The sequence below is a fragment of the Chelonoidis abingdonii genome, chromosome 3 (genome assembly GCF_003597395.2).
Source record: "Chelonoidis abingdonii isolate Lonesome George chromosome 3, CheloAbing_2.0, whole genome shotgun sequence".
Lineage (NCBI taxonomy): Eukaryota > Metazoa > Chordata > Testudines > Testudinidae > Chelonoidis > Chelonoidis abingdonii.
This window is the reverse complement of record NC_133771.1, coordinates 155,491,366-155,505,682: the sequence shown is the minus strand read 5'-3', so window position 1 is coordinate 155,505,682 and position 14,317 is coordinate 155,491,366. Positions and strand designations below refer to the sequence as shown.

Below are 14,317 nucleotides of genomic sequence, written 5' to 3'. Positions count from 1 at the left end.
ACAGCAGTGGCACAGTCAGAAATAGAACCCAAATCTTCCAACTCCCAGTCCTGTGCTTTAACCACAAGTCCATGTTCACCCTAAACCAGGTTTAAACTGAGTTGGTCTGATATACTTTTAAACTCAATCAGCCAATGCTTCTGAATGTCCAGCATGGATAAGACTTTAATCTGACCTATCAAATAAATACCACTAACAGGAAATGGCCAGAAAATGGAAAAGTTTTTGGGGAAAAACAAACAGGATGTATCAAAAAAATGCAAAATTTCATGGTTTAGGTTTTTCCAGAAAAATCCTGTTTCCAGAGAACCAAAACAGATTTTTTTGGCTTCTTAGCTGCCAGGCTTCTGAAATTGATGAGCGCCCCAGCCCAGCAGCTGGAGAGGCAGATAGCCCATCCACTCAAGTCTCACCCAGAGCTCTGGGCTGGAAAGGCAGAGAGAGCCCAGCCCTGGAGTTGATAAGGAAGCTGAGCAGCTGGTCTCTCTCTCTGCCTCTTCACCCCACAGCTATGAGGGGAAGGTGCCTGTGTGCATGAAGCAGCCAGTCAGGGCACTCAGCCTCAGCAGCCCTTCTTGAAAGCTTTTGTTAATTTCACTGGCAAAAAGTGCAATAGACAAGATCCTTCCAGCCAGGTAGAAATTGTTTTGATTTTCCCAATGGCAGATTGATTTTCTTTAGCAAAACTGAAATTTTCCCCACAGAAAACACTGGTTTTCCAAAAAGGACTTTTTTGGGTTGGAGAAAAATCACTGATGAAAAAATTTCAATCAGTTCTAATCATTAATACTGATTCGCAAGGTGCAAGTAAGTCAGATTAACTTACCTAAGGATCACCTAGTAGACTAAAGCTCAAGCAACTGATTCCAGGGGCCACACTGAATATATTTCCCTTCTCAGCAAGCTGAGGCAGAAGCATGGTTAACTCTAAAGAATAAAGTGATAGCTGTGCTATGTACAAAGAGCTCAAACAAGGACCATATGGAATATTTACCTTCCTGAAAAAACATCTACTCTGAAGACAGGCATTGTAAGGAGTAGAGCCTCACTGACAATTTTGTTTATCTAAGACACCATTAATAACTGCTTCATGGAGCAGCTAGACCTAGAAAAGACAAGGAGAGAGGCAAATCTTGATCTAACAACTTGTCCTTTTCAGTCGTTGGCATTTCTATGGCTGTTCTTATGTTCTTAGTCATTAACCTTGTTCCTGATGTAAGCCTTACCAAGGACCTTAAATCTGGGAAAGGGTTAAATGTAAGATGCCAGGTTTTATCCTTACTCTTGTTTTCCAGTAGATATTCACTTACCAGACCATGTATTCTGTCACCACCGTGAGGTAAATCTTATCTTATTGAACTAAGAACTCTATTTGTGCCTTAGAACTCAAAATACGTGAAACTGCGCACTATTGCTCCATTTGAAATATTGCCGTCACAATGTGGTGCCTGTTAAGGTAATCCCACTTAGCAGAACTCACTTTTCACACGGTTGTTCCTTGGATAGTGTGTCCTCATTGTGTTTCTGCTGTTCTGCTCCTTGCAAAGAGCACATTTAATTTTAAAAGGGTGGGGGAGGAATTTACAGTTGGGAAGGGCTATTTTGTTGATAAAATGTACATGCAGGTGAGCAATCCCTCCCTGGACCTGGTCTATCACATCATCTCATCTACACACAATGCACCTGCTACTGACAGTATTGAAAGGTGAGCAGATTTCATTCATCCTAGTCCCCTAAAGCCAATTAAAACCACAATGCAAGGAGAAGAAAAGAAACCACCTGCAGACACTGAGAAATTAATTTCTTTAAGTTTTGGAACAGGTATAATTAGACAATGACAGAAATAGCAAAGAACCAAAATAAATATATTTAGTAAAAATAAAACAGGCAGAAAAAATAATACAGCAACATGGCAAAATACATCTGATAGAAGAAATCTGTAATCCTTGAGCTCCAGAGAGCTTATCCCATGCTAGATGGAAACAGATCTCTTCCACAGAGAGACCTGGGTTAGTGTCAATCATTCTCAATCCTCTATTGACACCCCCCCACCCCAACTGACTAGCACTTCTAAAGAGAACATACATGTAGGAATTGAATGTCAAGAGCACAGGAGAGCAGGAAACCTCAAGGTAGTGTTGACTCCTCCACAGCAGGAGAGAAACTTTACATTGAAGTTTAAGGAGGGTGACAGGTACCTGCACATGGTTTCCAGACCAGACATTTTGTCCCTGTTATAATCCTGATCACACAAATCATGTCAGGACACACTTGCCTCGTGGAATGGCATCACTCTTCACACACTCCTGCAATGAGTCCTTTCTTTAGCATGGGATAGTTTAAAATAAGAAATACTACATCCCAGGGTTAGGGTCCTGTGTGTTCCACCTATATTAAATTGTTGGCTTATCTGCCCCAACAAATGCAGGACAGAATGGTCTGTGTGATTTGTCATACAAATCCCTGAATGCACAAGTCTTTTGGAATAACTTCATAAAAACAGTAAAATGCTGAGGCTCCTGTGACTATCAGAGAGGAAAACGTTTTTAACGTTAAGCAACCAGATCTATAAAAATGAGATCAGGACCCATTTTTATCATTAAAGTCAAAAGTAATTAGCAGAATGAAGTTTGTGTCTCTGGGTGTGGCAGGCAGAACAGCAGAAGTGGTTCACATCTCTCTCCTTAGAAGCAGGAGAAACAGAGAAACAGGTATAGACATACACACGGATAGAGAAATACTACTACAGATGATTGTGTTTTTCTCTCTCACACAATCAAATGGTACCTTTCAGCTAACAAAACTAACTCAAGTATATAGGCCAAAGGAAACAGAACTTCACAGTCAGGCGCTTGGAAAAACGAGGCAAGATTTTTTCACCAGCTCCTCAGTGAGGATTTTCTTTGCTGCAAGGCTAGTGTTATGTCCCAGCTGAACAGCAACATTTTGTAAACAGTAAAAATATGTAGATACAGTACTTTCCCCCTTCTTGCCTTGTGTTTTGCCACAGGTGCTACCTCCCCACCAGGCAAACAGGACATTCCATTAACTCAAATAGCAGTAGCACTTCTGAAGAGAGAAACGTTATCTCCGCTTTTGGCAGGGACTGACTAGGTTTTTTAAATTACTGTTCCTAGATGTGCTTATTTCTCACCTTCTTTAAACAGGAAAAGGCCTGGAAAGAGAACAATTAAGATGCTTTGTGAGCAACGAGTACAGCACTTGTTTGGGCTGACACTTGGGTAATTCAATCTTCTCCATCTCTACCTAACAGAAAATAAGTGACATCAGTAGAACAGCCAGAGACCCAGCACCCCAATCTACAATGAACTGAGCAAACTGGGATCAAAGGGCGGGACAGGTACAGTCAGCCAAGTATTAATGACACAAAGACAGGTATGAGTCAAGCTGTCATGTAAAATCGCACAAGGAAAACCCATCTTAAACTGGCACTGTACTGCTGTGTTAGGTGTACCTCTGCTATCTGCTGGGTGGAATGGCAGGCCTGCTCAAATATCTATCCATTCTCTCCACTAGCTGAAATAAAGGAAACAGACAAAGATTTGAATAGGTGTAATTCAACCCAGCAGACAAGCAGCGGAGCATGCAGCGAAACCAGGACATTATTCTACTGATCGGGTCACAAGTGATCGTGGAAATCAAAGTTCGTATATAAATGTATTTAGCATGACAAGCATGAGTTACCCCCACAATTCCAGTCTGGATGCTTTAGAGGGCAAGAAATTATACATTCATTTAAAAACAAAAACAATGCTCTGACAAGCACTCTTCATCTGCAGCTTGAATTCCAGGCTGTTCAACACCTATTTTTCCAAACATACAATCCATTCACCTCTGACGGCAGTAGATCCAAGCCCACTTAGGTTGATTCTGCATGGCTCACAGGCAATCCAATCTGTGCTGTGGGCGTTCAGATACCATAGATATCATAGATATTATCGTAGTCAGAGTCCTCCTCAAAGTCATCACTGTCATAACTGCTCATCGACAAGATGGAATAGATCGAAGAAATGATACTGCTCTCACTGTCTGTGGCTGGGTTCACTAAGACATCCTGTTTCTCTGCATTCAAAACATACACAGATACTGTAGTTAGCTGGTGGCTAGATTACAGTCAGTGCTAATTGCTAGAATTCTCTTTGAAACTTTAGTACCTCCTCTTACTGCCACACTGTACGCTTTACAGCAAGTTTTTCAAGCTGTAGGTCTAGAGACCATCTGCATGGGGCTTGTCTTTTGTGTTTATAATCTTGAAAAAACAACATGAATGGGATTTTCTTTGATTTCTTGTATGCTTATTCCAGTTCCAACAGGGCTGCAGGAATAGCACTGAGGGCAAGGAGACATTCTCTTCACCTCTTGTTAATGCTCTCCCTGTCGGCACCCAACCAAATGCTCCCTTGTTGGTACCAATCAATGTGGAGTCACCAGAGGAGATTGCAGCAGCTGGTTACCTCAAAGCCTTATCAGTAGGAAGGGTGAAAAATGAACAAAGTCAAAGAGGGGCATCAAGGAGCAAAACATTTTGGAAGACAAGGGCTCCATTCAAGCCTCTGGAAACTAAGAGCCTGCTGGGGCAGTGATTGTCTGCTGTTACTATTTGCAGAGGCCCTAATATTTGACTGGAGTTCTTAGGTGCTATTGGAATATAACTAACCATTCCCTGCTGAGCCTGTCTCCCAGCCAGTTCCCTTCTAGAATCCATGTATAACTGGAGCTCATTCCAGTTTCAGCCAACCTTTCCACCACTGCATAGAAACAAGCTCATCCATCTCACTGAAATGTGTCAAAATAAAGGCTATTATAAAGCTTTCTTTGCCTTGTATTCTATTGATGGTTAAACAGTGTATGGGCTCACATGAAGGTGGATAAAATCCTGAGAGGATAAAATGTTTGAGAACCACTGATTTCCTGTATGTGAGAATGAAGTGGATTCCCATAAAGACACCATTTCATCCGGTCACATTAACTCCATGACAAGACACTTCAATGCTGCTTTGGTGTACTCCAAAGATGTGCATATATTACACCTGAGCAGAGTCAGTTCTGCAGAGATGAAACCAATCCATGAAGCAGTGCTGGAAAGCCTCTGAGCAGTACAGCATTTTCTGAGGGAATCAGACTGATCTGGCTAAAGGTGAGTTTTTTCAGGTTAGCACTGACAATGTTTAGTGATGTCATTCTGTTTCACCAAGGAGGATCTGAAATATTTCAAAAGCACCTTTCGTTAGGATGGATCCCAAAGAGCTGTACACATTATACATAAAAGGGATCATGCACCCTCCTCTAAAGGGGAACCAAGTAGTGATTTAACAGCACACAGAAACAACTGTTTTGAGGAAGAGCAGTGGAGAATAAATTCTCTATATTTCAGCACCTAGATAGTAGTGATGGGTGCTCTAGAAACAGATTTGGAACAGGGATGTAGAATGGTGTTACCCACATTGGAATTTTGTCAGGATATCAAGCTTCACACCCTTACTACTCTTGTTTTAATGACAAGTGAACCAGACCATGGTTTTGTGCGTCAATCATGCTGAGGCACTAAATTCAATATTGACTCAGAGGGAAGAGTGAGACCTGCTGAATGAATAACACTACATGCAGAACTCCAGTTATCTTCAGCAGTCTCCTATCCAATGTCAACTATAAATTACCCCTCTAAAAAAACAGACTAGAAAACAAAATCCAGCAACTGTGTTCGGGTGCCAAGCTTCTCACTGGTATGTTGCCCATGGAACTTGCCAACCAGCCCTCCCACCACTCAGCTTTCATATTGCTCTATAGCCAGCAGGTTTAATCCACTGTCTAGAAGTCACTTGATAGATTTTTCAAGATCTGCTCTGAGCAATCAGGGCCAGCTCCAGGGTTTTTGCCGCCCCAAGCGGTGGGAAAAAAAAAAAGAAGTCACAATCGCAATCGGCAGCAATTCGGCAGTAGCTCCACCACCCCACTTTCTTCTTCAGCGGCACTTCGGAGGCAGATCCTTCCCTCTAAGACGGATCCACCGCCGAATTGCCGCCAAAAAGCCCGGTGTGCCGCCCCTTCCCCCTTGGCCACCCCAAGCACCTGCTTGCTGAGCTGGTGCCTGGAGCCAGCCCTGTGAGCAATGATAGTTTATTAAAAATATCTCCAAATAAACTAATATTGCTTAGCTTCTAATAGTGAAGTCTTCCCACTTCCCTGGTTTGTAGGGTTCATATGATATAGTCTCTAGAAAGTCACCCAAAATATTTTACAGTGCACCAATCTGGCTATGTAACGTATTCTAAACCGTTTCCCATCCTAACCTCTGAAAATTCTATTGGAAATACTGACACAGCCTTAACCTCATACAGGACTAAAGGTTCATTCCTAGGACTCTGTGCATTTCTAGAGCATTCCTGTTGCATACTGGTGCCAAAGGAAGTTCTGCTGAGGACACAGAGACAGAGACTGCATTTGTCATACCTCATCCACCCACCTCTCACCTTTGCGCTCTCGGATGAGAGCCAGGCGGTGCTCCTTCATCTCCAAGTTCAAGTTTTCTACCATCCTGTCAATACAGTTGTCCAGTACCAGGGAGCGCGTCTTGGATTGTATCTCCCGCCTGCAGATGGGACACTCCACTTTACGTTTCATCCATTCATTGATGCAGTAGGAGCAGAAGCTGTGTGCACAGTTCAGAGTGACAGCCTGCAGAGGTCAGGAGGAAGAATACCATCAGAGCACTGAGATTGGGATAAAAAAATATCCTGTGGAACTAGCAAAACATCACATGGGCATTTCCTTTTAGAGAAAATATTATAGTGCCCTTCTTTAGTACCTACTATCCAATGATCACACAGTACTTATGAAACATACAATCCTCACAAGCCAAGGTACGTAGAGATTATCGCTATTTTTCAGATTGAAAAACTGGTAAATGAAGTAACTCACCCAGGATTACAGCAAATCTGTGGCACGCTCAGGAAGAGAACCAAGAACTTCAAAATTCCAGTCCCAAGCCTTAAACACTACACTATGCTTCCAATTTAAAGCATATTTCCTGAGGCACCTCTCCACAGTGAAACTACATGGAGTTTAATTTTCTGATTCTCAGGTACTAGAACAAAGCCATTGTGTTCAGGTTTCCACTGCTACGAAGGTATTTCTAAATGACCAGTTTAAATTCAAATAATTATTTCTATTCATACTTTAATAGCCGACATTTCAGGCCTAATCTGAGTTGAGTGTCCCTTCTAGGATTACTGGAGGGGAGTCAAATTCTACCCTTATTTATAGCTATGCAACCCCAGTTAATTCAATGTAATTGTGTACATATAACTGACAATACACAGTGATGATAGTCAGCAAGGGGAGCAAAACACAAAAATCTTGGTCAGTGTGAATAATTTCCTAGATCTAAAGAGAAGAAACTTAAATAAAATCAAAACACTTTCCTTTGACTTTCAAAAATAAAAGCTTCTAATCTTTTCCCTTCCAAACAAAGCCATGTCAGTCACTGTACCTCAATAAAGTGCTCAGAGCAGATTGTGCACTGCAGCTCATTCTCCAGTACATCATTCATCTGACTCAAAACCTCCTCCTTTTGCGCTCTTGCCTTCTCCTTCTCCTCCTGTAAGGAAGACACACATGGTCACTGCTGAGGAGCAAATGGTTTACCAAATAAGGGGTGGAGGAAAGAGACAGATACAGTACACAATCCCAGGGTTTTGTTGTCTCAGGTCTGCATTCTTTCTATATGGAAAGGAGAAGAAAGGGGTTTAAAATCAGCAACCACAGCAGTACAGAGAACAATCCCAGCCAGTGCAGAGATAGTTGTTACAATACATAGTTTCAACAATTACTGATGTCCTACTATGGTGAAGAAGGTACAAGCTGAGTCAACCTTTCCAGAATACCTTCCAGATCTTTCCAAACTACTTAAAGGATATTTCCTAGAAGCAAAAATTCACCGCAGGATGAACTCGGCATAAAAGATCTAAGGTCTGAAGAACTATTGTAGCAGCAGAAATAGAAAGTATCTTTTCAGCCAAAATGGTTCAAATGGAGGAGTGCAACAAAATAAGTAACGCTTGGGAATTTAAGATGCTTCCTTGCTATCGTATAGTGATGTGGAGTGAAATGTAACAGGTTGCTAGTCACCAAAGTATACTAGGCATCTGGTCTACTTCCTATGTAAAATGACAGAAAGTCACAACCGAAGCTACATTTAAAACAATCCTAAGGTTGTGAAGCAACCAAAAGTCAAAGGAAATGCAGCTAGAGGTGGGAGATGGAATGTCCTCCTAGAGTAGGCACAATAGCGAGCTCTCTCGATTGCTTTCCATCAGCTCCTAGTGCAGGAGATATGCCTTGTTTCAGTCAATTTCTTTGATGTTTTCAGTCCCAGATAGATCTCGTTGCAGTTTTAACTGTATGAACTTTAACAGAAAGTAAAACACTCGCTTTCAAGCTCACTCAGTCTGATAGGGCTTTTTTTGAGGGAGAGAAAATTGGGCCACTGCTCCTGCACATTGTGCCATGTTCCTTTGCTCTGCACTCCCTCTCTCTGAGTTTGAGCATCCTCTACTAATGCCTCTTCACAGTGCAACTCTATATAAGGGACCATCCAAGCAAGACATCTTGTCCCTGCCATCTGGAAAGCAAGCCAGTCACCTCCTCAATATACAAGATTTCCACTGCTCCAGGCAATAGGAAGCTTTGAGGAAAGTACGGAACAAACTGTTTCCTCCACAGCAGCAAATTGTGCTGCTCTAATGAACAGAACAGAAAAATCAATTTCTGTTCAGTACCTTAGTCTCTTCCAACTCCTTATTCTTAGCTTGAATGATCTCTTCAAAATCCTTCTTGCTACGGCTCAGCTCATCCATCAGGGCACGATGCTGTGAAAATATAAATCCAGAGAGATTCTCGTAATTTGCCCCAATGAAACGTACATGCTCCCTACCATCCTGCTCACTCATTGATTTGTGTCATTTTTCTTACTGAATCAATGCAACATGAGCCCAACTCCTAGAGGCTGAAGGACTCCAGTTACTTCTTTAGATGAGGAACCAGAAGGATCAGTCTTCTATAAGCAAGTAAAATGTATGCCACACAGTAACGCACAACAGGAAAAAACTCAAGCACTAAGCAAACAGACTCACAGTTAAAAAGGGTAATACCCTTATGTAATACATCAATACATGGGTTAATCACTGGATTCCATGTAGGTCAGAAAATACAAACCCTGGTTATCAGAAGTACACCTCTGGGGAGATATAAACCATACCCCAGCTGTGCCTTACTACACCAGGTAGTGGCATAGGAATTTGGAGGTTAAATCCCAAGAGGTTCCAGGGTTTTCCAGCTCCCAGTGGGAGTGTCTCCTTGGGTGAGGGTAACCAGGATAGCCCTAGTTAGCTTCTTATCCATACCTCAGGCCTTGTCTACACTAACACTTACTTCTGTATAACTTATGTCACTCAGGGATGTGAATAATCCACACCCCGAGAGCTGGTGCGGCCTGCGCTATGCTGGCCAGAGAGCTTCTCCCACCAATATAGCTACTGCCTGTCGCAAAGGTGAAGTTATTATGCTGACAGGAGAGCTCTATCATCGGCAAAGAGCATCTTCACCAGACACACTGCAGCTGCGCCGAAGAAGCGCTTCTAGTGTAGACTAGGCTCTGAGTCCAACAAAAAATCTGGGCTCCTTTCAGGAAGGAGCATATGGTGCTGCCTGCTTAGATCCCAGGACAAGGAGCAATGGAGACACAAGAGCTGTCCCATTCACATTAATTTACTTTGGTATTTAAACATAAAAACAGATGAGCAAAGTTCCTTTATTTTGGTTAGGCTAGAAAAAAATATAAATAAACCTGAAACTCAAAAGGACTCTTTCTACTTAACCTGGGATATTCCTACTGAGTATGTCCAGCTGCATGGACTCCAGCCCCACTGTCCAAATTTTTTGTACTAGTTCAATCAGAATTAAGCAGGATGGAAACTGATTTATATTCTTTGAAGTCTGACGTCTAAATATCGAGATAATAGATTTAAGTATTGTACTGGCACCATCACCATTGTATCTGGGTAATTTCACCACAGACATGGCATGTTTCATAAGCTCCCAAAAGCTGACTGAATGGAAGAGTTTTAGTTTCAAGCTGAAACTCACAGAAGTGACTTTCTAACACACACGCTAGCTACAAAGGACAAGTCAGTCAGGAGCAAGGAAGCTTTCGTCTTCAGCCTCTTGCTAAAAAGCTGAATACTAAGTCTGGGCTACATGAGATTCTGAATGTAGAGCTCACTCAGGATGAATGAGGGAAGTATTTGAGAAATCTGAAACCCTTATATAAGTTCAACATTTTCTGCAAAATCAATGTATTTATTATTTCATTTCTAGGAGTACATGCCTGCTAGTCTTTCTTAAAAAATGACTAATTAGAACGTAGATGAGTTAATATCTTTTATTGGACCAATGTCTGTTGGAGAGAAACACAAACTTTTGAGCTACACAGAGCTCTTTTTCAGAGTCTTGAAAAGATACTGAGGTCTAGTCTACTCTACAGACCTATATCAGTATAACTATGTCGCTGAAGACTGTGAAAAAACCACTCCCCTGAGCAAAGTAGTAATACTGACTTAACCCCACATCTAGACAGGGCAGGAGAAGTTCTCATGTCAACACGGCTACTGACTCTCAGGAAGGTGGATTAACTACGCCAGGAGCTCTCGTGTTGGCGTAGAACAGTGGTCCCCCAACTTTTTACCCTGCACCCCCCCCGCCCCTCCCAGGGCCAGGAGCAGGGCCAAGGCTGGCGGGAGAGGAGGGAGACAGACAGACAAAGGTAAGGTGGTGGAGCCTGGTGCCACAGCAGGGGGTGGGGACGGGAGCACAGCCTTAGCCGAGGCCAGCAGCCAGGACCCTGGGCGCAGGGCCAGCAGCTGGAGCTCCGGCCCCAGTGTGGGCCTGGCAGCTGGGGCCAGGGCCCAGAGTGGAGCTGGGTGGCGCTCCCTCCCTGGCCCCAGCCATGCCCCCCGGAATGGGGGCACACCCCACATTTTGGGGACCTAGCGTAGAACGTCTTCATTAAAGCACTAAAGCAACACAGCTGTATCAGTGCTGGGAATATCACAGCTAAGTACAAGATGAAGAGATAGTTTAGCATAAGTAGTTAGCACATATTCTAAGGGCCCATTCAAGGTGAAGTGGCCTGATAACACCTTTTTAGTCAGAGAACAAAAAGTGGGGTTAGTGGGTTACAGATTGTTGTAATAAACCATAAATCCAATGTCTTTCTTAAGACCATGAACTGGCCACCAAAATACCCGGAGAAAATCTGCTTTAATACAGAAATAAAACCCCCTCCAATTGCACCCTAGTTGTCACCTACTGCCCCACAATGAACCCCATACAGGGTATCAAACAACTACAACCCACACTTCATGGGGACCCCATCCTGAAAGAATTCTTTTCTGAACCCCTTCTTCTGGCCTTCAAACAACTCCCCAGTCTCTCCAAGCTCATCATCAGAAGCAAGCTCCCCAGAGACCAGGATGCGCCAACTCAAAGCGGCACCAGATCCTGCCAGAACAACAGATGGAAAACCTATAGACATCTCCACTACTACAACGATCAACACCCCCACCTCACCCGAAAATACACCTTTCAAGATCCATGAGTCCTGCACATGCCTATTACAACATGTGGTGTACCTCATCCAGTGCACTAACTGCCCCAACAACAACTAGGTGGATGAAATCAGACAATCACTATGCTCTTGAAAGAACTCACACAGAAAAAAAGATAAAAGACAAAACACACCATATCACAAAGCAATCACTCTATATCTGACCTATCAGTCCTCATCCTCCACGGATACCTCCACAACACTTTCAAAAGACAAGCGTGGGAGCTTAAATTCCTAACTTTGCTTGATACTAAAAATCATGGTCTTAAAGACACTGGACTTTATTACAACAATCTGTAACCCATTAATCTCACTTTTTGTCCTATGACTAAAGGGATGTTGTGATGAACTGGGACTGTTCTTAATGTTTGCTCTGAATACTGTGTTGGTGCCTCAGTGTCCCCATGGCAGTTCTTAAGTATCTAGGTGGTGGGATAAGGGTGTGTGATTGCCGAGCAAAGGGCCAGTGCACCTAAATGCCTGACACTCTGTCTCCTAGCAACTGATGGCCTGGGCCCCTCCTCTGCAAAGGTGCCAACTGAAGTGTTGGGACAAAGGATCAGGGGACCTCCTGGCCCGGACGGAGCTGAGCAGAGAGGAGGCTAGGAGGGCTGGAGGGGTGGTTAGTCTGAAGCTTGCCGGGACGAGGAGTGAAGTGCAGACCTAGGGGTCTGGCTCACTGCCCCCAGAATGGACCCAGCTGGGGGTCTGGTTCGCTATATCTACAAGCTCTGTTTAGACCCTGTCCCTGTCATCGAATAAACCTCTTTTTTTGCTGGCTAAGAGTCACGTCTGACTGCAAAGTGGGGAGTGCAGAGCCCTGTGGCTTCCCCAGGACCCCGCCTGGGTGGGCTCGCTGTGGGAAGCACACGGAGGGGCAGAGGATGCTGAATGCTCCAAGGAGAGACCCAGGAGGTGAAGACGTGTGAGCTTCTGCCTGACAAATCTGCTCCAAGGGAGAGGAGGCTCCCCAAAGTCCTGCCTGGCTTTGTGGGGAGCTGTTCCAGAGCATCGCCCGGGGACTCCGTGACAGATGTTAATGGGCCACTTCACCTTGAACGGTCCCATCAAATATGTGCTAACTATTTATGCTAAACACTTTGTTCTATCTTGTATTTAGCTGTGACACTCTCAGGGCATATCTACACTACAATCTTAAATACACCTATGTTAGGTCAGCTTATAGCCATCACTGTAATTACTGCGGTGGCTGATGTCCACACTACCCTCCTTCTGTCAGTGGTGCGCATCCTCCCCAGGAGCTATTCCAGGAACTGAAGAGGGGCAGTGAGGGGAGGAGGGACTAAGAAGCCAGGATCCTCAGCTCCGCACAGTTCCTCACCAGGAGCCCAGCTGTTCCCCGGGATGTCTCATCTCTCTACTCCCAGTCGGTGGGCAGCCACCCAGGACTTCTTGCCTCCAGCAGGGAGATCCACACCCAGTCCAGCTGCCATGCTCCCAGCGGGGAGCCGCCAGGACACATGGGACGGTGGGAAGGGGGAAAGAGGAGCAGCAGGTCTCCGAGTGGGGCGCCCAGATGGCAGCCCATCTGGAAGCAGAAACCCAGCAGCAGCCCAGCTGGGGAGCCGGGAGCTGCTTTCTTGTCAGTTGGAGCTGTGAAATTGACAACAACAGCCAACAGCAGATAGAAGGAACCCAGGGTCTACAATGACACTGTGTCACCCTAAATACACCAACACAACCCCTATGCCTCTCATCGAGATGGAGTTATTTTGTCATGCCTTGTCTACACCGCAAAGTTTTGTCGGCAAAAGTTACACCGCTTTAATTAAACCACAGCATTTGCCGACAAAACTTTGTAGCGTAGACAAGGCCTCACAGTTTGGCTACACTTGCAGCTGTACAGCGCTGGGAGTTACAGCTGTCTTCATACAGCTGTGTAGGGAAAGCGCTGCAATGTGGCCACACTGACAGCTACCAGCGCTGCAGTATGGCCACATTTGCAGCGGTGTTAGGAGTGGTGCATTATGGGCAGCTTCCAGCGTTCAGTGGCTGCAACGTGCTTTTCAAAAGAAAGGGGTGGGGTGGAATGTGACAGGAGTGTGGGGGAGACAGAAGAGGTGGATTTTTGGAGCTGACACGGTGTCAGCTCCGGCCTTGCAGGCTCTTTTGCTAGATTTGATTATATGAAAAGGGACATACTTGCTCAGTTAATGTAGAAATAATTTTTTGGTTCTGCCAAAATAAAATTCAAATTTGTGAACCAAAAAAAAGTTCTAAGGACTTGAAGATAACAGCCACCACCTTCAATCATTTAAAGTTTTGACCCCTTCCCCACCCTCTGTCATTCACTAAATGCAAATAGCCTTAGCCCAGATAAGCAGTTGCTCCACAACAGACCCACCCTCCCCACTCCGGCTGCTTCTCTCCTCAAGCAAACACAGGGGATCCCCCCTTCCCTGCCTCTGCCTCGCGCAACAGTAGCTGTGTTTGTTTTTAGATAGCAGCACCGGGAGCCCCCGAGTTCACAACAAAAAAAAGAGGCATCACAACAAAACAAGAGTGTTATCTTTACTTAAAAAGCATTATGGGAAGGTTCCGGAGGTCAGTTAAGCGGTAGTAAGATTTAATCACTGTTACACTGGCACCCAGTGCTGCAGAGCAGCGCTAAGT

General features: G+C 44.3%; 1 protein-coding gene across 6 annotated transcripts in view; it reads right to left on the bottom strand.

Annotated features, from left to right (window-relative positions):
- Nucleotides 1–1,844: 1,844 nt before the first annotated feature.
- Nucleotides 1,845–14,317, bottom strand: part of RNF8 (ring finger protein 8) — a 34,479-nt gene continuing 22,006 nt past the window's right edge. Inside the window, exons 5-9 of one of the 6 annotated variants that reach the window (XR_012655602.1) lie at nucleotides 8,799–8,888; nucleotides 7,511–7,618; nucleotides 6,492–6,696; nucleotides 4,176–5,222; nucleotides 1,845–4,083 (exon numbers count right to left, since the gene is read on the bottom strand). Coding sequence is in view for 5 of the 6 variants with exons in the window: in XM_075064263.1 (XP_074920364.1) it covers nucleotides 3,932–4,083; nucleotides 6,492–6,696; nucleotides 7,511–7,618; nucleotides 8,799–8,888 (555 nt within the window). In the remaining variant the exon portion in view is untranslated. Of the gene's footprint in view, nucleotides 4,084–4,175; nucleotides 5,223–6,484; nucleotides 6,697–7,510; nucleotides 7,619–8,798; nucleotides 8,889–14,317 lie in introns of those variants that run through there. The other 5 variants (XM_032770715.2, XM_075064263.1, XM_032770716.2 and 2 more) reach the window with 5 other exon arrangements.